This window comes from Rhipicephalus sanguineus, chromosome 3 (assembly GCF_013339695.2).
Source record: "Rhipicephalus sanguineus isolate Rsan-2018 chromosome 3, BIME_Rsan_1.4, whole genome shotgun sequence".
Taxonomy (NCBI): Eukaryota; Metazoa; Arthropoda; class Arachnida; order Ixodida; family Ixodidae; genus Rhipicephalus; species Rhipicephalus sanguineus.
Genome location: NC_051178.1, coordinates 72,648,258 through 72,671,795, shown reverse-complemented (window position 1 = coordinate 72,671,795; position 23,538 = coordinate 72,648,258). Strand labels below are relative to the sequence as shown.

General features: G+C 46.2%; 1 protein-coding gene across 1 annotated transcript in view; it reads right to left on the bottom strand.

Annotated features, from left to right (window-relative positions):
- Nucleotides 1–432: 432 nt before the first annotated feature.
- Nucleotides 433–23,538, bottom strand: part of LOC119386732 (uncharacterized) — a 44,692-nt gene continuing 21,586 nt past the window's right edge. Inside the window, exons 3-4 of the mRNA XM_037654016.2 lie at nucleotides 8,397–8,570; nucleotides 433–1,334 (exon numbers count right to left, since the gene is read on the bottom strand). Coding sequence (XP_037509944.1) covers nucleotides 1,094–1,334; nucleotides 8,397–8,570 — 415 coding nt within the window. The 3' untranslated portion in view covers nucleotides 433–1,093. The remainder of the gene's footprint in view (nucleotides 1,335–8,396; nucleotides 8,571–23,538) is intronic.

Here is a 23,538-nt window from a genome sequence, read left to right as displayed (position 1 = left end):
GTGATAATTTCGTAATTTCTACTCATGAAAAAGTGATGAGACCTAAGACATTGCCGATAACTACATACTCTTTACACAAAACCCCATCACAATCATGCAACGTTGGTTCATTATTTGGTTCTCACATTCCAGCAACATCACTACTTTTAACGCTCCGTCAACATTGCCTGAAGGTGCCCAATGTTAACATAGGACAACATTATCAACGCCGCTCCACTATTACAGCAACGATATGTGCTCTACGGAAGGTAAGAACGATTGAAACCAGTTGCCATTTTCTTGATATATATAAGGGCTTAATATTATCGTTGCTTCACTGCCACTTTACAAATACCAATTCGTATGCATTGGCGCAACGGTCACGCGACACGAGAATACTACTCAACCGATGAAATAAAGACGGTGGCGTCTAACATCGACGAAAAAGAGGGAGACAAATGCATTGGATGAAAGCATGTGTTTTAATGGCTCATGAAGTATATTCTATTTTTGCACAGATCTTAAACCCGACCGACAACAAAACGTTTCTTATTATTCATAAAAGTTCTATCGGGTGTGAACTGATGTTTCAAAAGAAGCTTTGAAGTCAGCACAAAATAGTTTTCTGAGGAAGAATTCGGTAGGACACACAAGCTGTGATCCATAACTATCATTATAGAGAAATTCACAATAAACATAGAAGAGTTATTGAATGAGAGTACACACTTTGTGTGAAGCCCATCAGATCCATTCGCATAATTTCAGCACTGTCAACTCTTGGATAGCGCAGAGGCCTTATGTTGACTAAGTTTGGCTGCTTTTGGCAAAGTTTTGGCTAATGTTGAAAGTCTCATAGCAATGCAACTAATGTATGGATGTCTGCACTTAGGCCTCTGCATCTCTTCTGTAAATGCTTGGCACACAACGACAGCTTTGTCTGATGAAATTCGCGGAATTTTCGCATTCATTACTTCGAAAAAAATGTTACTTTCCAGTTCATATTTAGGAGTATCACCGCTATAGGTGCAGCTTGAGCTTGCAGATTCTCACGCAAGCGCTCGAAACGTTGAAGAAGTGTTGGATTTCAGCGTTGCTGGTGAGTGAGTGATTGAGGCTATCCCAGTGCGACGAGCGCAGAGGGGATGGTGCCTCCCAGTTCGGCCAGCTTCTCGGAGAAGAGGTTCCGTACGCTGTCTTCCACGGCGCGCCGGATTTCCTCCTCGAAGACAGTGGTGAGCACAACGGAGAGCGCGTTGGCCACGCCGCTCAGCGCCCCGAGGCCGTGGATCGCCACGCGCACCCCTTGCAGCTTCTGCACCGAGAACTTTTTCAACTCGGGCTTGGCGTTGGGTGCCCTGCGAACAAGTCGCGCTTTTTCAGACGGGCAGACACGACACAAGTAATTTTCAGCAACAAGAGCTTGAGTTGAGCGAGTTGGTTCATGCTAGATATCGTAGTACAGCGCGGAATACCTTCAATAAATTCAGTTGAAAGTCAGCGCTCTTTCCTGTCTCTGTTTTTCCTTCCTGCATTTCTTGCGCTGTACCTGCGATATTTAGACACGATACGGCAGGGTACACACACAACTACCTCGACCACACTACCGCTCACTCACAAAGATCGGCGACATAAAAAGATATAAGCCGAAACCGTATATTCCGACATAAAGCGCAGCAATTTACGCATTCTTGCTTTTAATTTTCGCTTTGAACCTTCATCTGTAGCGCTGTGGACCCTGTTATGCCTACATTAACTCTGTGTAAGCTACTTCTTTCCTAAGAATACCGATGCAAACAGTGAGTTGAAGAACAATCACTTGTTTACCTCTGCAATAACTTTCCGAGGAGTTAAACAATTCATGGAAGTCTACTGCGCCTAAAGTGGGTCGAGGGAGCGCCTTGTACGGTCAGTGAAGCTTCCCTTGGAAAAAAAATATCGGAAAAGGTCGTCTAGACGTCGAGGAAATATCGACAGTGCTGTCTCAGATCGAAGGAGTCATAAGCTCTATTCTCCTGACTTTCATAGAGACATATGCAGGAGAATCTTGCACGTTCACACTGTAGCCGAACGTTAACGGACGTTGCATATTAACTAGCCTGCTTGTACGAAGGTTGAAATCAATTCCGTATGAGACCGCCGATGAAGTCACCGTTAATTCCAAGAGAGAAGGCACCATGCGCCGGCAAGCCACTGATAGAAACGTTTTGGAAGCTATGACAAAAGGAATACCCACTGATGCGGCGATCTGCGCACTTTGCTGATAAAAGATTAACCGCATCAGGGAAACAAGTACACGTTGTATTAGTGCGCGCTGACAACACACCACGCCACCTATGGAAGTTTGCGAGGGTTGTGGAAGTATACCACAGCGCTGATGGTGTCATTCGTTCCTGGAAGGTCAAGGTGCAAGGATGTCTTCTAATGGTCAGACCCATACAAACTCTACTCGCTTGAACTGTGTGTCGAACTTAACCACGTGGACGGTAACGTTTTATTGCAGCTTTCGGGCTGGGTAAAGGGACGAAGAACAGCACGAGAGCACGTACGAGACGCGGCGACGCTCGGAACTGCAGGGTAGGGTGGTTCAAGCTCAGCTTAGTAAAAGTATCTTTTATCTCGTGCCTGTCTAATGGAGTTGAGTCTGCTAGCTGAACAAATAAACTGGCAGAGAAGCGGGTCAAAGCATTTATTATACATATAATCGATGGCGGGATAACCGACAAATCAGAGCTTGGCTAGGCTACATTGTGCGATATGGGCTTAACGAAAATGCTGCGAAGGTGGGTGCGAGACCGTACCCTAACTCGGATTGTTTCTTTAATCAAACACAACCACTTGCGAAATTCAGACTTCACGTTTAAAATGTGAACTAAAGAAAACCTCGGCGTACAGGTTTCACACGTGCTTACATATAGGGGACCATTCATAGAGAAATCATTCTAAGGTGGCCTTCTAAAGTTTGCCAGATATTCGACCATGTAAGCTCTCCTTGGACAGTTACTCGCGGGAATTAGAACACTGAGTAGGTCAGCCAATAATTTTCACCGCCGAGTTATCGGCGACATCTTCTATCGAAAAGAGTATTAATGTTATTTTTCGATATTTCTCCGGTTTCTTCTGCATACCGAGAGAAAAATTGGTTCTGAATGTCAGGGACTTTGGAGCCACGAACGTTAAATGGGTTCTACATGGCACGCTTTACTACTTGCACAGATTTTTATATAGGTGAACGTACCAACGCGTTATTGAGCGAACTACCAAGATTTAGCAGTGACAGTAAGAATTAACATGTGACTGCCCTTTTCGTTAAAACAAGGCGCTACGGGAAGGCGTTTCTCAGTCGTCATAGCAGATACACCGGGTGTCCTAACTCAGGGGTCTCAAACTTGCGATCCGCCTACCTCTCGCTATAGCGGTCCGCGGCCCGAGCATAACTCGCTTCGTCCAATATTTCTTTTTTAAATAATTGTGTTCATATGAGCTACACAGGCATGACTGGTCTAAAGCATTTTTTTATGAGGGGCCCCCTGCGGTCACCATGTGTTGATACATAACCGTGAAAGTATGCCAGATATTCAACCATGTAAGCTCTCCTTGGAGAGCTTACATGGCTCAAATTCGGCGTCAAGATTTTGAGTCATTTCGGAGATAAAGATAGGTATCGATATGCTGTTGGAATGCTGGCACCAAATACTCTCCAGAAATGACCCATATAATGTAATATTTGAGAAGGGTCTTCCAATGGCAATGTCAGCTGACATTTTGTACAAGCCTTTAGTCATTTTTAGTCAGGTTTTTAGTCATGGTGGAAGTCATCGATATGCTTTTCGACACCTGAGGACAAACTCGTTTCAGAAATGACCCAAATGTGACATATGGGAAAAGCGTTCTTTGAAATCACAACGTTGGGTAACATTTTGTTCGAACTGAACCTCCCCTCCTCATCCCGCTGCGACCATCTTCAATGTCCCGGTCCTTGTGGGGCAAATTTCATGACTGCGGCCCGCTGGCCGAGGTGTGCTTTAGGCCCCTGCTTTAGACGTTGCTGACTTTTCTTTTTTCGAAAATAGGCCAGAGCCCGCGAAACTAGCGAAATATGAAACAAACGCGCGCTCGCACGTTCTATACCTACTCAAGCGCTTCTAAGAAAACGTTGGAGGATAGACGGCTGCATTCGTTTATCCCTGTGTTGTAGGTCGCTAGAGCGCGTTCAGTTGCTGCAAAAAGCGGCAAGCCATAACGTATAATCGCGCAGGTGCGTCAAATGGGAAGGCTCGTAACGCGCTTACAGTATCAGAGTAAATGCACGGCCTCCGAGATTCGCACGGCCAAGAGTGACCTCAGGAGGCTGCGTTTGCCGCATTGAAGCGCATTCCTTAACTGATCCACAATAATAGCGAACACATACTACAGACTGCACAGAACGACACAGGACAACTGCTAGTCGTTCTGTGTAATCTATAGTTTGTGTTCGCTAGCATTATGGATTCACTAAGTCAGTACCACTTAGCTAGCCCAGCTAAACGCATTAAGCGTATTCCGTCCTTCTTATTTGTATCGACAGTTCTGTAAGCTTCGTCACGCCAAAATGACGCTACGGAAGAAGAATCGGAAACAGGGGGCACGCTGCTAATCAAGCTCCGACCAATCAACGGTGGCCGAAATGAACAGTCCACTAAGTGAAAAAATGGAGGATAGCTGCGCTACACAGCTTTTTCGGCACTACACAGCTAAAAATGCACTATAGAATTATACCAGTGCGCTCGCGATCACACTCAAAGTGAGCCGCGCATCAAAAGAAAACAAGGAAAGAAAGTGCTCAAGGTCATGACGCGCGCTGACGTACGGACGTAGCTTAATTGCCCTCTTGTCATCCAAAGAAGCTCGTTCCAAAGGAGGGAGATTGTACGGAAGCACACCAGCATATCTTATTCAACGTGGTCGTATTGTCGGCTCACGTTGAATGGGTTCGAGCAACGCTCCCACGACCTAAGCTTCCGCCCCAGTTTTCTACTAAAGTTGAGCCTCATTATAACGAACACTGATATAGCGAATTAATGGCTATAGCGAACTAAATAAGAACTTTGGCTGGTCACGCTTGATTTCATTGACATTTGTTCTTTTTATAGGAAAACCGGAAAGGTCACAACAGCCCTGATATCGGCTGTAACGAAGAAATACTTGGCTTGTGCGAGGCTTAAAACTCGCAAGGTAGCATAACAAGCAAAATGAATGTTGGAATACAATTCACAAACATATTAAATGCGAGGCATTTCTTAGCGAACTTCTGCGACTATCTATCTATCTATCTATCTATCTATCTATCTATCTATCTATCTATCTATCTATCTATCTATCTATCTATCTATCTATCTATCTATCTATCTATCTATCTATCTATCTATCTATCTATCTATCTATCTATCTATCTATCTATCTATCTATCTATCTATCTATCTATCTATCTATCTATCTATCTATCTATCTATCTATCTATCTATCTATCCGCCTATGACTTTGTGCTCTCGTGGCTGTTTCGTTAATGGGATGTATACCAAAATTGCCATGGCATGGCATCAAGCACTGTATGACAACATAAATGACAGGTCATAACATGAAAATCATGAGATGCATGTCACGAACGGCATGATTTACATGCCACGGTCTTGGTGCTCGTGCGGCCGTTTCGTTTTATATATACCAAAATCAGTACGGCGTGACAATAATGTGTGACGAACATAAATGACAGGTCTTAATGTGCAAATCGTGACATGCATGTCGTGTACGGCATGATTTACATGACCTGGTCTTGGGCGCTCGCGGCCGTTTAATTTAATGGATATATACCACAACTGCTATGTCGTGACCTGACTCTATGACGAACATAAACGACAGGTGGCAACATGAAAGCGTGACAGGCATGTCATGTACAGCATGACTTACATGTCATACTATCACGTGCTCGCGGCGGTTTCGCTAGCTTGCCATATACCAGAAGTGGTGTGGCTTGACATGACTCTGTGATGAGCATAAGCGACAGGTTTTAGCGTGAAAATCATGACATGCTTGTGATGTACAGCATTATTTACATGCCACGCTCATGACGTGCTCGCGTGACTCTATGACAACATAAACGACAGCTGGAACCATGAAAATCATGACATGCATGTGATGTACAGCATGATTTATATGACACGCTCATGACGTGCTCGCGGGCGTTTCGGTACCTTGCCATATACCAAAAGTGGTATGGTGTGACATGACTCTATGACGAAGATATACGACAGGTGGCAACATGAAAATAATGATATGTATGTCATATGTCATGTACGGCATGATTTACATGCCACGCTCATGGTGCGCTCGCGGTCGTTTTGTTAATGTGATATCTATCAAAATTGGTATGGTGTGACCTAAGTGTAAACAGAACATAAATTACAGGTGGTAACATGAAAGTCGTGACACGCATATCATGTACGGTATGATTTACATGACACGGTCTTGGGCCGCTCGCGGCCATTTCGTTAAATGGATATATAAAAATGGATATATGTATGGCGTGGCATGACTGTGACAAACATAAATATCATGGCATGTGTTAGGTTTTGGCCGCTCATAGGTCGATTGTGCAGACGGGATGGCGCGGCACTGTACGTTGTACAAAGCTTCTTTCTCGGCTCTCTCGGCATGGTCTTTGACTGTGCAATTATCAACGAAAGCAAACTGCAGGGAGCAGCTCGCTCCCACGATGCCCACAGGGGTTCCGGGTACGCGACCGTCCTCGGAGGTCGGCTCTTCGGGATTACAGCCCGAACGTGTGGGAAAATGTGGAGGGCAAAGATCTCCCGCCCTGTGCCGTCGCTCGAAGCAACAGTATGCTGACCACAACAAAGGCGCGCCGACGGCAAGGAAGGGTTGTCGCAACAATGCACGGTCCGAACGCGGGAAAGACGAGGACACGCAAATTGTTTCCCGGAACCGTCCTGACGACTGTCACCGGGGGCTCGACTCGATGCGCGTGGGAAATGGCGCGAATGCCACAGGGCTGCTGCGATACCGATATATTCGACCGTGAGAACCCCTGAAAACGTGGGATAAGGAGAAAGAGAGCCAGGATGGGAAAGAGTGCCAAAACGCCTGTCTGCACCGTAAAAACACTGCTGTCGAGATTAAGGACAGCCCAGTAGGGAGTGGCTTAATCTGAGGATAAACAGATTGGATAACAGAAGGTTGAGGCGGACCAGCAGTGGCCACCTCCCCTTTTCTTTGTTACCGCAAGGTACTTAAGACTGGACGGAATTCGTTTCCCTTCAGTCTAGACTGTAATCACTCAACTGATCGATCAGTAAGACTCCGTACGATGCAACTTTCGTCTGGGCCGTAACCACTCGGTGGTCGAACAGTGAGACTCGGTTCTTCGTATGTAGTAACAGTGTTCTAGGCTCTAACTTAAGAAAAGTTAAGTAGAATAGTAAGATGCTGTTGATGTCTATGTTATCATCAGTGTGCTTCGGCAAGATGTACATATGACTGTAAATATTTCGCTGCAATATACCTTCAAGTTTTTATTACCTCCAACCTGCCTCCTGCTTCATCGACGTCGATCATCTCCTTGACGGGACTTCAATCCACATCAAGGAGAAAACGAACAAGAAAAAACATAACTGCATGCATGAAAATCATGGCATGCATGTCATATATGGCATGATTTACGTGTCACGCTCATGGTACGCTCGTGTCATGAGTGCCTTGATTTGCCTCGAAAACAAACAATCCGATCTATGCAGCTCCTCGCTGACTGCTTCGCATTACATCGATTCCCAAAATGCGTGGGATCTGCCTAGCTTTTTTTTTCTTTTTAAGCGTTCGAAAAGGTTGCGGAAATTCTGGTCAACCAGTGAAAAAGAAAGAGCATTTGACCGTTTGCGCCACGCAGGCCTGTTTTGTCAAAAGAACTTTGTCCTGTTGTAATTTCACCTTATCATGTTTCGGTCTATTTAGTTTGAAATGCCAGAAAGAGACAGGTAACGATTACGTCGTTTATACTTTGTTTGAAGCCTAGAACAATGCGTTCTTATATCTAGGGATTGCGCGCAAGCCAGACTGCCGGCTTACTAGGCCGGTTTTTATCTCTACACTTAAAATGAATATCGGATATAACGAATTAACTTATTGTCCTTATGCTACTTTGTTATAACGAGGTTAGACTGCAGATAGCTAATGCGTATTTTCATATACCGAATAGACCTACATGAGTAATCCTGAATAAACTTCGCTCATTTGGTATTCCCATTATATATGTAACTTTTTTTCGAGTTCCTTACTTTGCGGTTCGGTTTGGGATAACGATATTTGCGAGTATGCATGAAATTAATCACCTCGGCTGGCCTAAGTGTGGACAGAGTGTTTTTACTCACTGCACGGCTTCTACGATGATCTGCATGCTGTTGACGTCGCAATCGATGGTGACGTCCTGGCTGAATGCCATGAGCTTCACTTCTCCCCGGTAGGTGGCTCGCACGGGCCCGGCGCCGAGGTCCACGCGCATTTCGACGCCACCGCTTCCCACTTTCACGTGACAGTCGCCGGTCCTGCAAAATGATGCGGAAACATCGTGCCAGTTTGCTATTGAAAGATATCACTGTACCAGGACGTACCAAAGGTTTCAGAGGTCGCGAAAACTACCGGCTAAGTTCTTCGCTGGGCCATGAAGGTAATCAACCGCTATATTTTCCAGTTTACTCACTACCAACTTGGTGGAAAAGCATACAACATTTACTACATTACATTTGCCAATTGAGGTAGCGAATACTGAGGTATAGTCGTCGTACTCTAGTGCACGCCAATGCCGAATAAAATATTGTTGTAGCGCGATAACGCTTCATACCATTCCAAACCACCCAGCAGGGCATGACCCAACCTCCGATGGTCATCGTGCCCACTGCGCTACGCCTGCGCGATCCACCTTTCTTTAACGGTACCGATGAACAAGACGTCGAAGATTGGCTGTCGACATTTGAAAAGGTGGGCGCGAGCAACCAGTGGGACGAGCCTTCGAAACTTCGTCATGTTTCCTTCTACCTGAAAGAGATCGCAAGTCTCTGGTTTCAAGACCACCAGTCAGAATTCCCCACCTGGAGTGATGTTAACAGTGGCGTACCAACTCGTTTGCGAGTGGGTGGGCTGGCGTCATATATATATATATATATATATATATATATATATATATATATATATATATATATATATATATATATATATATGCATGTATAATTCGAAAGGAAGTTCGGAAGTTATGACGAAGGCCGTGCCACGGCCGAAACGTAAATGAGTAAAAAGTATGCAATTTTCGTAAGTGTGCTCCTTCATTTCTTCGATTATATATATATATATATAAATATATATATATATATATATATATATATATATATATATATATATATATATATATATATATATATATATATATATATATATATAGACAGAAGAAACTACGTTTTCTCTGAATTTCACGTGATTTTTTATATATTCATAGAGATTATTAGATGATTTGCTTTTCAAAACTGTTTTCAATCAAGGAAGAATCTGCACAAACAAATTGTGCAGGCGGGGCCGACCTATTGGCCGCGAGATCAACCTATAGGAGGCAGCACCGTCGCCGCGTTAGTGAGGAGAGGCGGTCGGCGGCGCGTATACAAATGCACACAGCGGCGCTTCGTTGTGAGCTGTTTGAGCCGATTGTTGGCGAATAAAATGCGTTGATTGCAGCCAGGACTGGGCAGTATCGCGATACACGAGTATCGCGATAGTATTTTAGAGATACTTTTGAGTATCTGTATTTCTGTATCGAGATACAATTGAAAAATGTATTTGTATCTCAGTAGTGCAATACTTTTATGATGTATCGCTTGTATCGCGATACAATGCAGGACAAGGGTATCTCGTTACATTTTCTTTTTGTCGGAAATGAGTTGACGCGTGTTTCCAAGGGGGTATGACGGTTCTTTTTTATTTGTTTTTGTGCCAAGACAAGCAAAGGCGCGCCGCCTGTCGCCGATAGAAAGGGCGGCGATGGTTTCCCCTCAAGCACAGAATGGTCCTTGTCGTAAAGCGCGCGACGCCGCAGAGGGCAGAATCGCGGAGGCAGTGTTGTCGGCCTCTGCCGACGAAAGTCGATGTCTTTTAAGGCCAGTGCAGCTCGCCTAGTTTTTTTTGGGTGGTAAACCATTACTTCGTGACCCCCGCGCGGATACCGCCTTGGAACAGAGGCTTTGCGATGCTTAATTCGCGTGCGTTCAGTTCTCAAAGCGGCGGCACTTCTAAAAGCAGTTCCCATAGTCGCGGTGGAAGTGACTAGAAGATGGCTATCTTTGTCGCGCTTTCAGCCACCTCTCCAGCGTGTCACGGTGCGTTCCTAATTGATCACAAGCGTGAAACGGTCTTTTGTGGTACCAGGCTCCCCGACCGCCGGAGGTGACTTCGCCTGTTGCGGCTTGCTGAAATGGGTGCTGGTAGCGTCGGTGGTGGTGACACCTTTATTGAAGAGTGACCCTTTCAGCCCAGGCGATGAGTGCTTGCTGTAGTTTCTGATGGGGCGCTCTGAGCAGCTGTCCCTGATTCCACGTCTGTTTAGAGAGCTTGCAGGAGCGACTTGGGAGGGCTTACACCCTCTCAACCCAAAGAACGTGATTTTAGGAAGCCAATTTTTGGATTGTGCCGTTTCGACATATTGGGCTCCATTGCGCGTATGTATTTATGACCGGCATATATGGGCAGCGGAATCCTCAGTCGTCTTTGTACTTTGTAAGCCGCCCCCCTTCCCCCTCTGTGATGTCTTAATGGCGCTGAGGGTACTGTAATAAACAATTAAACTAAAAGTTTCAATACACTGCAACTTTATTTACACCATTATGCTACACTTATAAGTTTCTTTGCGGAGTACGAGCAACTTTGAAATAAAACAAGTATTCTAGTATCTGTATTGCAGTATCTGTATTCCGGAATACTTTTTTCGTCATATTGCAAAAGTATCTCAGAAATATGCCGTTACGCTAAAGGAAATGTATCTCAGTATCTGTATTTTAGGCTTCCAGTCCATGTATTTCGATATCTGTATTCCGGAATACTTTTGCGAGTATCTGCCCAGCCATGATCTGAAGTGGAGGTCGGGCAGGCAAATATGACCGAGTGCCACTTTGAGCTCTGTATGCCATGGTAAAACAAAATTTCGGGGGGGGGGGGGAGGGCAGGGGCCCGGTGTGCCCCCCCCCCCTGGCTACGCCACTGCATGGGGCAGCCTGCCCAGCCTTGTGCACGCATTCATTGCGACACTGTAAATGATTGTCGGTTGTTTCGCCGGTAGCGCATGTGGTGTCCATGGGCTCCGATTCTTCAGCTTCAGGACCTAATGGCAGCGCTGCACATGGCGGCGATCGCGGCAGTGTTGCTACTGGCATAGAGTTTCCTAAAATTAACTAGAGGGGACTCTGGCGCTGCGATCGTTCAGCTACCATGGGAATGATGGGTAGTACACAAATTTGCCTAGTCTTCGCGCTTGCGGCTTCAAATGTACTTGTGGCTTTGTTTATTGCTGTGTCTTGGCGTTCATTTCGGATAAAAGAATAGACCGTTGTGAACTTCGTGACCAGGTTTGAATTGGTGAGCCTAAAAAGGTTAAATTGGTGAAGTGGAACTGCTCACTTTTGCTGAACTTCGTTTTGCGACAAAGCGGGTGTAGCCGACGCGGAGCCAAACGGAGCCGAAAGTACGAAGTTTAGACAAATTTGTGTACTACCCATCATTCCCATGCTGGCTGAAGCGTCGTGCGTTGCAGCTCCCATAGACACTAGCGCCAGAGTTCCCTCTAGTAAGTATTGTAGGAAACTCTATGGCTACTGGTACATACATTCGTTGACTGTTCGGATGCAGCACGGTCACGTTTAGTGATACTTGTGATACTTGCCATGCTTGGTTCAGTTAATTGTTACCTTCGGCTGCAAACGTGAAGAGTAGTCTGTAAGGACTGACGCTACTGCGTCCTTCTTGAGCCGCCGCTTCTTATATTCCATGAAATCTTCGGGTCGTAAATGATGGCTGCATATTCTAGTGTAGTTTGAAGGCGTATTAGGAGACCAATTATCCCGCCTAATTACTGCAAGCCACCTCTCCCGAACACCAGTCATGGAGGGACAGCCGAACGAGGTCGACATTAAGCCTTATAGTCGGATACAACTTTAGAAGCTGAGGCAAAAACCAGTCAAAAAGACGCCGGACAAGGGAAGAAGTGACCCACACAACGACCAGTCGTTGTGTGTCACTTAATTCTCTTGTCCAGCGTCTTTCTGACTGGTTTTTGCCTCAGCGTCAGGTACCAACTGACCCAGACTTCGCCGTTACAAGTTACAACTTTAGAAGTCAGCGGCATTTCCTCCTCAAAGGCGGATGAACACAAGCCTGCACCAATAGGCGCGCACTCGGCATGATGATGCCTCATCAAACGCGAAAATAGACTTTCGGCGGCGCCAACACGAGTGATGCAAGAAATCATCACATGATGACGTCGTCATACGACGCCCCAGATAATAAAATTTTGTGACATCGTCGTGACGTCACATCGTGCGTTATCGTCATATCGTGCTTGGTCAAAATGGGCCGATGACGGAGGCAGTGCATAACCATCTGAGGTGCAGAAAGCTCAGTGCCTCAGATCCTTGAGGCTATAAGAAAATCACATTAGGTGCAGAAAAATCTCGAAGGGAGGCAGCGGATGTGCAATACATTGACTGGGAAGAAAAAAAAAAAGCTTTCGCCTTTTAGTCGTCTTAGGTGAATGCATAAAGAACACTGTGAGTGTTTTTTTCTTTATCAATAAAGGGGAAAAAAGACAATCGTGATTTCTTTATGTTCCATTTGCAGAGTGGAACACAACAGTATACGACTACGACATACTAAGGCATGCGAATGACGTGGCTGCAATAGCCTGAAATAGAAAATAAAACGCGAATGCTGTTAAACTCGAATGCAAGCATCGAACGGGCAGCACGGCCTGACAGACTGTCTGCGGAATACATACAGTGGGGATGGAAAGAAACGCAAACATGCGGCACCTGCATCCTTTGCTGTTTCGCATTTATTTTCAAGTGGTTGTAGCCTGGATGATTGATGAAAAGACGGATACAATCAAAGACCATCTAGCGTCTTTTTATTGTCACCACGGTCAGAGCGTGATGAAGACAGCGCGCCGCTATGTTCGCGTTTCTTTCCATCACCCCTGTATCCGTGAAAGCCTGCGAGAAGCACGAATGCAATTAAACTCGGATGCAAACACGAATTTGTGAGCTTCGTAATACGCGCGGCCGGTCAGCGCCAGCTTCCCGTAGTCTTAGGGAGCCTATATGACCGGCCCTGTCGTGGATGGATGGATGGATGCTATGAGCGCCCCCTTTAAAACGGGGCGGTGACATGTCTGCCACCAGGCTCGAAGAGAAAAAAAAAAAAGAACAAGCTTCCTTGTTTCATGTTCGCCTAATACCTTATCTACATTGATTAAATCTATGTTATTATACCAAAAACAATATAAATTCACGGTCCATCTCTCTGCCTCTTAAGGCAGAATGACCTTATTTTTCCCCCATTATTTATTTTTGTTCTTTATCTCTACTTTTCTGCCACCAATACTCTAACCGTCTCTTACTTATTTCTATCGCGGACGTGTGCAGCTTTCCATTGTTGTCCTTAAAACCCAAGGCTTCATGTAGACTTGTGCCCACACGTATACCTGGATGAATATCGCCACATTCAATCAGTACATGTTCCATCGTTTCCTTAGTTCCCCCGCAGCATGTACATTATTCTTCTTCGTTACTGAATCTCGCTTTATAACTACGCGTTCTAAGGCAGCCCGACCTTGCTTCAAACAGTAAAGCGCTTCCCCTTGAATTATCATAAAACCTTTCCCTCCTTATTTCGTTTTTTCCCTTTCGGTAGTTACTCAGAGCCGGCTTCTTTTCCATCGCTGCCATCCAATGAGTCCTCTCCGCCTTTCTGACCTTCCGCTTAATGCTCCTTGTTGCCATATCGCCCGCACTGCCAGCCGTATATTTACTGGTGAGCCTCCTAGTTCTTTTTCTCCACTGCGTGTCAACGCTTTTTCTATACAAATACCTGAAAACCTTCTCTGCCCATCTACTGTTCTTCATTTTTCTCAGCCTCTCTTCGAATCTCATTTTGCTCTGAGTTTCCCTCACTTCAAAGCCTGTCCATCCCATGTCACCCTTTACAGCCTCATTTGTCGTCTTCCTGTGAGCGCCCAACGCGAGGCGGCCCACCGTCCTTTGATTTACATCCATTCCTGATTGTACCTCTGACTTCATGCACACTACTGAGTTCCCAAATGTAAGCCCCGGGACCATCACACCCTTCCACAGCCCTCGAAGCACCTCGTACCTATTGTATCCCCATAAAGCTCTGTGCTTCATAATTGCAGCATTCCTCTTTCCCTTTGCTACCGATGCTTTCTCTTGTACCTCCATATATCTATCCCCCTCATTTACCCATACTCCGAGGTACTTGTACTCGCTTACCCTCGGTATTTTTTTGGCCCTGTATAAAGACCACATGGTCTTCGTGATCATTGAATACCATCAATCCACATTTTGTTGTGGACTCGCACAGCGCCACCACTCGGCGAGCGGAGGCGGAGCGCGCGCTCGACTGCCAGGAGAGCGTTCCAGGCACTGAAAAAATATAGGAGGCGCTGCTTATGCACATTTTGCAGCACAGATGTCAGCGCTGTCTTTTATGATGCAATAAACCTCCCTATAAGGAAATCGAGGGGCCAGCAAAAGCTGTATTATAACTAGCGCCATCCCTCAAGGCAAACGTCCGCTGATGGGGTGGGTGGCTTATAAGAACACCACCTAGAATTAGTTCTAGGTGGCGTCGCTCATACCCACTGTGGTAGACTGTGGTATCAGCCGAGGATTGGGTGAAGTTATATGAATATACAGATTTAACAAGCAAATTACTTATAACTGGCAAGTTCAATCTGCTAGATCTATGAAATTAAAATGTACCAAAATGGTAATGACAAAGGAAGGAGATTGAACTGAGCAACCACTTATAATTGATAATTTCTTCAACAGGAACATAAACGTCCATATGACCATATCTGTGAAAGTCGCAGGGATAATCATTCATCATTGGGTGTTTGCTGGGTGAACTTACTAAATCTTGTGAAATGTATTTAAATGTTCCACTCAGCATAGTAATCAGGTGACGCGTCTACTGGTGGTTGTCCAACTTGCATAAAAGTGCAAAGGCTCTGTCAACTTAAAAAAAGTGTGAAGATTCTGTCATAGAAGTTACTCCTTTCCTCGATATGCGGGACATGTGGAATGTGAACTACAAGACTACGTGAGAGTATATCATGTATATATACGTTATACTATCGTATTTGCACGATTCTAGGGCGCCCTCACCTGTAACGTACAGGTAATTTTACGTAAAGAAAATAAAAAAAATAACGTGATGCCCGTTCTGTTTCTGAGCCCGATTTTAAAGTGCACACGTATTTGAGGGTTACATTTAGTAAAAAAATTCGGCAGATCCCACGTACCGTGGGAGTCGATGTGATGCGAAGCATGCGGTGGGAAGGTGACTGTGGTGTCATTTTTTTTACTGAGCGAAACGTTACAAAATGACGCTAAAGATTTGTATAAATTTTATGCGCACACATATATGTTGTAGAGCCGCATATGTGTTATATAACCAGTTGTTTACAGTTGGGTAACGCTGGCAACGGCAACGTGGGTATTATACCAACACCAGAAGCCCTAAGCTGGTATGTAGTGCTTATACTTGTCCCTTGTGATAGAGAACGCACGCACGTTTCACGAACCCGTGTGCTTGTGTGGAAGAAGTTCCTGGCAGTTCTTGAACAAGGTCATCATCCCCGTGATCAGTGAGCACCAGCAGCTGGTCATGACTTGTTATCGGATGAGGTCGTGATCGCGGCGACGAGGGTCGTTGTGTAGTGCAGCATGAGGTATAGTACAGCCGTTTGAAATCGTGGATGCCTCGGTCAAATCGTCGACAAATTGTCTATAGATAGAGCCGGCGACATGTTGTAATCTGAAGTCACCCTTCGCGTTGGCGAGGTATGGGCCGTCGAGGCTGGTAGGCCTGGATAGTGCTACGTAGACCAACATCAGTGGATGGCGCTTGTCGTATTCGTAGACTACCTGGGCGTATGTGGCCTACGTAGCCTAGTCTACAAAGCGGCTGTCAATCAATCTGACATCATCCTCGGTCAGCATGAGGCCATCGCCCAGCCTCGTAAGAATTTAAGAGGACACTGCGTCGTTCTGGCGGACTAAGTGCACTTTACGGTGCGATGATGTGAATATCATACGTAACTTTCGTTACTGTATTCCTACAGAGTCGAGCAATGCATGAATATAGCTCGCTGAATCATAGGGATACAAATGGAATGTTTATTAGACTGCTATAAAAGCGGAGCTAACATTGGAACCACAGACGTGGTTCCATCTGATATGACGTTAAACCACAGGCGTGGTTAATCTGATATGACGTCTGTATCGTAGGAGTATACGCATCGTATGAGTATCATATATAGTGTTTATTGCTTTCTTGTAAAATCAGATAGCAAGCACCACAACCACAACTGACGTTGCACCGACATTACGCCTGCAGAGGCCGTTTTCCAAACCAGTTTATAGACCTGGCGTGGCTCTGTGGTAGAATACCTGATTGCCACGCAGAATGCTTGGGTTCAATTCCTGCTGGGATCCTAATTTTCATTCTTTCCATTCGTCGGGTCCACGCTAGCGATGTCGGTTTTTCTTAACGCTCTCGCATTTAATGTCTGTTCTCGCCGTTCCTGGGTAGATATAAACTGTCAATCACCTGTGGCGCATACCCATGCACCACTGCCCGTGGTAAGCGGGTATGTGCCACACGTGTCTGGAGGAAAGGGTTTGACGACGTACGCGATAGGATTTTCACTTTATTCATGTCATGACCCGACAGTCGTATTCGTGAAATCATGTTACCCTCCCATGCAAATTTTGGTCGGCACTAAGTTAAGGAGGCGATCATGAGAGCCCCCAGACGTAGGCGGCTAGATAGATAGATAGATAGATAGATAGATAGATAGATACGTAGATAGAAACGCTCAAAGTGCCAGAGGTTCGCTAAGAAATGCTTCGCATTTAAAAGTGCGCGTTAGAATCGGGCAAATACAGTAATACCATGCGCATATAAGCCAAGCACCACTTTTCCCACATCCCATCCGCAAAACAGTCGCAAAAGCAGCACGAATATCATATATGCTATGCATGCCTTGGATAATTCCCGCTCATTGAACTTCTGCTTAATTTTACAGCGAAAGCTGTTATGAGATCATTTCAACAGCCGTTTTTGGTGGCGTAGTTGTCCGCCGCCGCCGCCGCCGCCGCCGGTGTCCGTAACCACTATCGCTCGAAATAAGAAAAAAAACGAAATAAGAAAAAATTTCCAGGATGGAACGGGGTTCGAACCTGGGTCCTCTGCGTGGGAGCCCAGTGTTGTACCTCAGAGCCATGCCGGTGCTTGGAACTGCCTTGCAAAACGACGCTATACAGGTCTCATGTCCAGAAGAACCACATTAACATATGTAATTTACTGTGGTAGAAGAGTGAAATAACAACCACGCACCACGCAACGCGAATTCTGTAACAGGCGTCACACAATGCGAATTGCGCAACGAGTGGGCTGTTGGACGCTTCCAACCCACTACAAGGGGCTCGGCAATAATTCTTCATCGTCATCAGGCACAACACCAACAAAGTGCGCATAATGCCTTACATGTTTTTAGCGGGTACCACGGCTCTCCGTTGAATGACGAAAATGGCATAGTGGCTGCTGCCCTACTTCACAGAAATTATGATTTATAGCGTAGTGGGTTCCTCGCAAGTGCACTTGCATTGGTTGCCAAGGAAGCCCATGAGCCCATCATCCATTTCCTCAGGGTCTCAACAAAGTCTTCCCCCCTCTCTCTGTCTCTCTTTCTCACGTCAATATATGTTATATTGCATGGTGGGAGAGTTAAATAGCGACCGGGCGTCACACAATGCGAATTACGTAACTGGTGAGCCGTTTAAAGCTTCCAGCCCATTACGAAGGGCTGAGCCACAGTTCTTCATCGACATCAGTCGTCACGTAAACAAGGTGCACATAATGCCTTACATATGTGTAGCTGGAACCTCGCTTCTGCGCACAATGACGAATAATCGCGTTGTAGGTGCTTCCCAATTTCACAAATATTGTGATTTATGACGTAGTGGGGACCTTGCTAGTGTACTTGTATTAGTAGCCCCAAGAGAGTTTAGAACGGGCTCTAAAAATGCCGCTCTTCCAGCTTTCGCTGTGACTGTGCTGCGCTTTCCGCGCAGGCCTGGCATTTTTAAATGCGAAGCATTTCTTAGCGAACTCTGCGACTTTGACCGTATCTATCTATCTATCTATCTATCTATCTATCTAGCCGCCTACGACTTCGTGCTCTCCTGGTCGCTTGGTTAATCGAATGTGCACCAAAATTGGTATGGCGTAACATGACTGTATGACGAACATAAATGACAAGTCATAACATGAAAATCATGAAACGAATGTCATGTACAGCATGATTTACATGCAACGCTCATGGTGCGCTGGCGGCCGTTTCGCTAGCTTGATATACACCAAAATTGGTATCTTGTGACGTGACTGTGTGACGAACATAAATACCACGAGTTAACATGAAAATCATGACACGCATGTCATGTACAGCATGACTTACGTGCCACGCTCATGGTGCGCTGGCGGCCGTTTCGCTAGCTTTATATACACCAAAATTGGCATCTTGCGATGTGACCGTGTGACGTACATAAATAACACGAGTTATCATGAAAATCATGACACGCATGTCATGTACAGCATGACATACGTGCCACGCTCATGGGGCGCTGGCGGCCGTTTCGCTAGCTTGATATACACCAATATTGGTCTCTTCCGACGTGACCGTGTGACGAACATAAATAACACGAGTTATCATGAAAATCATGGACACGCATGTCATGTACAGCATGACTTACGTGCCACGCTCATGGTGCGCTGGCGGCCGTTTCGCTAGCTTGATATACACCAATATTGGTCTCTTCCGACGTGACCGTGTGACGAACATAAATAACATGAGTTATCATGAAAATCATGACACGCATGTCATGTACAGCATGACTTACGTGCCACGCTCATGGGGCGCTGGCGGCCGTTTCGCTAGATTGATATACACCAAAATTGGTATCTTGTGACGTGACCGTGTGACGAACATAAATAACACGAGTTATCATGAAAATCATGACACGCATGTCATGTACAGCGTGACTTACGTGCCACGCTCATGGGGTGCTGGCGGCCGTTTCGCTAGATTGATATACACCAATATGGGTCTCTTCCGACGTGACCGTGTGACGAACATAAATAACACGAGTTATCATGAAAATCATGACACGCATGTCATGTACAGCATGACTTACGTGCCACGCTCACGGGGGCGCTGGCGGCCGTTTCGCTAGCTTGATATACACCAATATTGGTCTCTTCCGACGTGACCGTGTGACGAACATAAATAACACCAGTTATCATGAAATCATGACACGCATGTCATGTACAGCATGACTTACGTGCCACGCTCATGGGGTGCTGGCGGCCGTTCGCTAGATTGATATACACCCAAATTGGTATTTTGCGACGTGACCGTGTGACGAACATAAATAACACGAGTTATCATGAAAATCATGACACGCATGTCATGTACAGCATGACTTACGTGCCACGCTCATGGGGCGCTGGCGGCGTTTCGCTAGATTGATATACACCAAAATTGGTATCTTGCGACGTGACCGTGTGACGAACATAAATAACACGAATTATCATGAAAATCATGACACGCATGTCATGTACAGCGTGACTTACGTGCCACGCTCATGGGGTGCTGGCGGCCGTTTCGCTAGATTGATATACACCAATATGGGTCTCTTCCGACGTGACCGTGTGACGAACATAAATAACACGAGTTATCATCAAAATCATGACACGCATGTCATGTACAGCATGACTTACGTGCCACGCTCATGGGGCGCTGGCGGCCGTTTCGCTAGATTGATATGCACCGAAATTGGTATCTTGCGACGTGACCGTGTGGCGAACATAAATAACACGAGTTATCATGAAAATCATGAGACGCGTGTCATGTACAGCATGACTTACGTACCACGCTCATGGGGCGCTGGCGGCCGTTTCGCTAGATTGATATACACCAAAATTGGTATCTTGCGACGTGACCGTGTGACGAACATAAATAACACGAGTTATCATGAAAATCATGACACGCATGTCATGTACAGCATGACTTACGTGCCACGCTCACGGGGCGCTGGCGGCCGTTTCGCTAGCTTGATATACACCAATATTGGTCTCTTCCGACGTGACCGTGTGACGAACATAAATAACACCAGTTATCATGAAAATCATGACACGCATGTCATGTACAGCATGACTTACGTGCCACGCTCATGGGGCGCTGGCGGCCGTTTCGCTAGATTGTTATACACCAAAATTGGTATTTTGCGACGTGACCGTGTGACGGAACATAAATAACACGAGTTATCATGAAAATCATGACACGCATGTCATGTACAGCATGACTTACGTGCCACGCTCATGGGGCGCTGGCGGCCGTTTCGCTAGATTGATATACACCAAAATTGGTATCTTGCGACGTGGCCGTGTTGACGAACATAAATAACACGAGTTATCATGAAAATCATGACACGCATGTCATGTACAGCATGACTTACGTGCCACGCTCATGGGGCGCTGGCGGCCGTTTCGCTAGCTTGATCTACCCCGGAATTGGTCTTGCGCGACGTGACTGTGTGACGAACATAAATAACACGAGTTAACATGAAATTCATGACATACATGTCATGTACAGCATGACTTACGTGCCACCGTCATGGTGCCCTGGCGGCCGTTTCTCTAGGTTTATCGACCCCCAACTGGTATTGCGCGACGTTACTGCGTGACGAACATAAATAATCGGAGTTAACATGAAAACCATGACACGCATTTTCCTCAATGACATAGAAGGCGATGTATGCAGCTCTTTGCTGGCTGCTTCGCATTACATCGATTCCCACAATGCGTGGGATCTGCCGGCTTTTTTTTTTGAAATTGCGATAACAATTATATGGACACTCTCGGCTGATTTTGCCGTCGCCGTCACGTTCCGTATGAAGTCCAAATCGATAACATCGCTCCACGGGCACCGTATGTTCTATGTGCGAGGGAAAGCGCGCGAGCGCTGCCGACGAACGCGGCTGAAGCACAGATGAAACGAGCCGGCTATCTCCGTCACGCGCAGGGCGCATGCGAAAATGCCCCGCGCGTCGTATGTTCTATGCGCGAGTGAAAGCGCGCGAGCGCGGCCGTCTATCGCTGCTCAAGCATAGAGGTCCGCCTTTGGTCGCTTGAAAGGCGCATGGAGATAGGAGCTGGAGGGGGGGGGGAGGGGGGAAGTGCGTGCTTGCGATAGGAGAGCGTACTTTAACTTTCAGGGCTTGGTCGCGCGCGTATCTTTAGAGGCGAGAGGGGGATACTGTTTATTAGAAAAACAAATTTTTGCTGGCGCGTATATAACCACTGGCATACTAGGAGGTATTCACGGGGCTCCTACCGCCAGGCGGCGCCAGCGAGTGCGCCGTCATGGCCGTGGTCCTTCAGCGATCCGGCGTATGACAGTCTGATGTTTGGCGACGCTGCACCTCACTACGCCGTTTTCTTTGAAAAAATATAAAAACAACATGCGCTGCCGAGAACTTTGGTTGTAGCCCAACGGTCATGTCTGTTGACACTCCATGACGGCTTATTATTGCATCAGAAATGCAGTAATTAGTCCCGGACGGCGGGAACGGAGCAACAACGTTTTATTCACGGATTCGTTACACACAGTTGCCAGACCACAAACATAGTTCGGCCGACAGCCCCCCCCCCCCCCCCCCCCCACACACACACACTTGGCTTTGAACATCACCTTCACACCACACATACAAGCACGGCGTTCTCACAAGTCCATACTAGTCCAAACGGGTTGGAGGTCGCCGCGCACGACCTGGTCGCCGAGGTAAGGCTTGTAAGGCACGCCATCGGGATTAATTCTGAACATGCCGTGTCGCCCAATTTGAAGAAGATTGGTCGCAAGCATGGGGTTGACGTCGTGCTCAAAGCCCGCTGCAAACTGGCCAAGCTGTGCTCCATGGTTAAAGATCATGGGAAGGGAAAAGTGAACCAGAAAGGTTGCACAAAACACGTGCCATGCACTTTGTTCCCTGTACCAATGCGGTCGTGTACAGAGTTCCGTTGAGCTCCAGAAAAGTGTACATCAGCCAGACTGGTCGATGTCTAAATGACAGACTCAGAGAACATGCATCGTCATGGAAGGTTCTCGCATGTGGCACGCACCTGTCTCTGCACTGCAGAGATTGCGGGTGCAATCGGCAGTTTACGAGCACTAATGTTCTTAGCAAATTAAAACACAGACTGACCACCGAGATCACGGAAGCTGTGCAGATTAAAGCGAACTCAACCACGTGCATCAGTGTTCCTTCGGTAGCGCTGAATGATAAAGAAATAGGCTTTCTAAATAGTTAAAGGGCGGCAGTTCGGATAAGTAACTTTCCTGTTGGCCTTGTCTTTCTTGTGGTAAGGTGGCTGCACTTGTGAGAAAATTTTTCAATAAACTGCAGTTGGAAGTTGAGCGTCTGTCCTGTCAAGTACTTTCCTTCTATTCCTGCTGTTTTCCGCTCAAACAATCTACAATATGTTGCACCAACTGGCCCAGCATACCACCTTACTGAACATTTTCATCCTTCGTGCAGAGGTGAACACACTTGTCTAGAACACTCGAACGGCGAGCTTTTGACTGTACTGACGACGTTTGCATGCATGACTGCTTAGGGTGAGTGCCCTAGCGTGGGCTATCTCAAACTGATTGTTCTGGAGCGTGCTGTTACAGCATTTTAGACAACTGTGTTAACCTCTGTACTACAGCCATGTAGCTCATTTTCCTCACAGTCTTGTCATATTTTTCTTTCACGCAGCATGTCTCATTGCTGACGCAACGCGGAACAAAGAACCCTAAGCAACGAGGATATATCTGCAACCTCGTTTCCTGAAGCTGAAGCAGAACGGGCAACAGTTTGACAACGAATACCTTGGTAGCAGGAATTGTAGAGCTGTACTATGAAGCCCCCTCTGTATGAGATGTTTTCACGGAACGACTGTTTTGTAATAAAGACTCTTCGTGTTGAACACCACCTAGTTTCAATTGGGTGACCATTTACGATTAACTGGATTGCCAGTTGGACACCAGTTAGCTTCAATTGGATTACCACATCTATTCAATTGGTTAACCAATTGAATAGATGTGGTAATCCAATTAGGTGGTTGAAGGTAGGTGGTGTT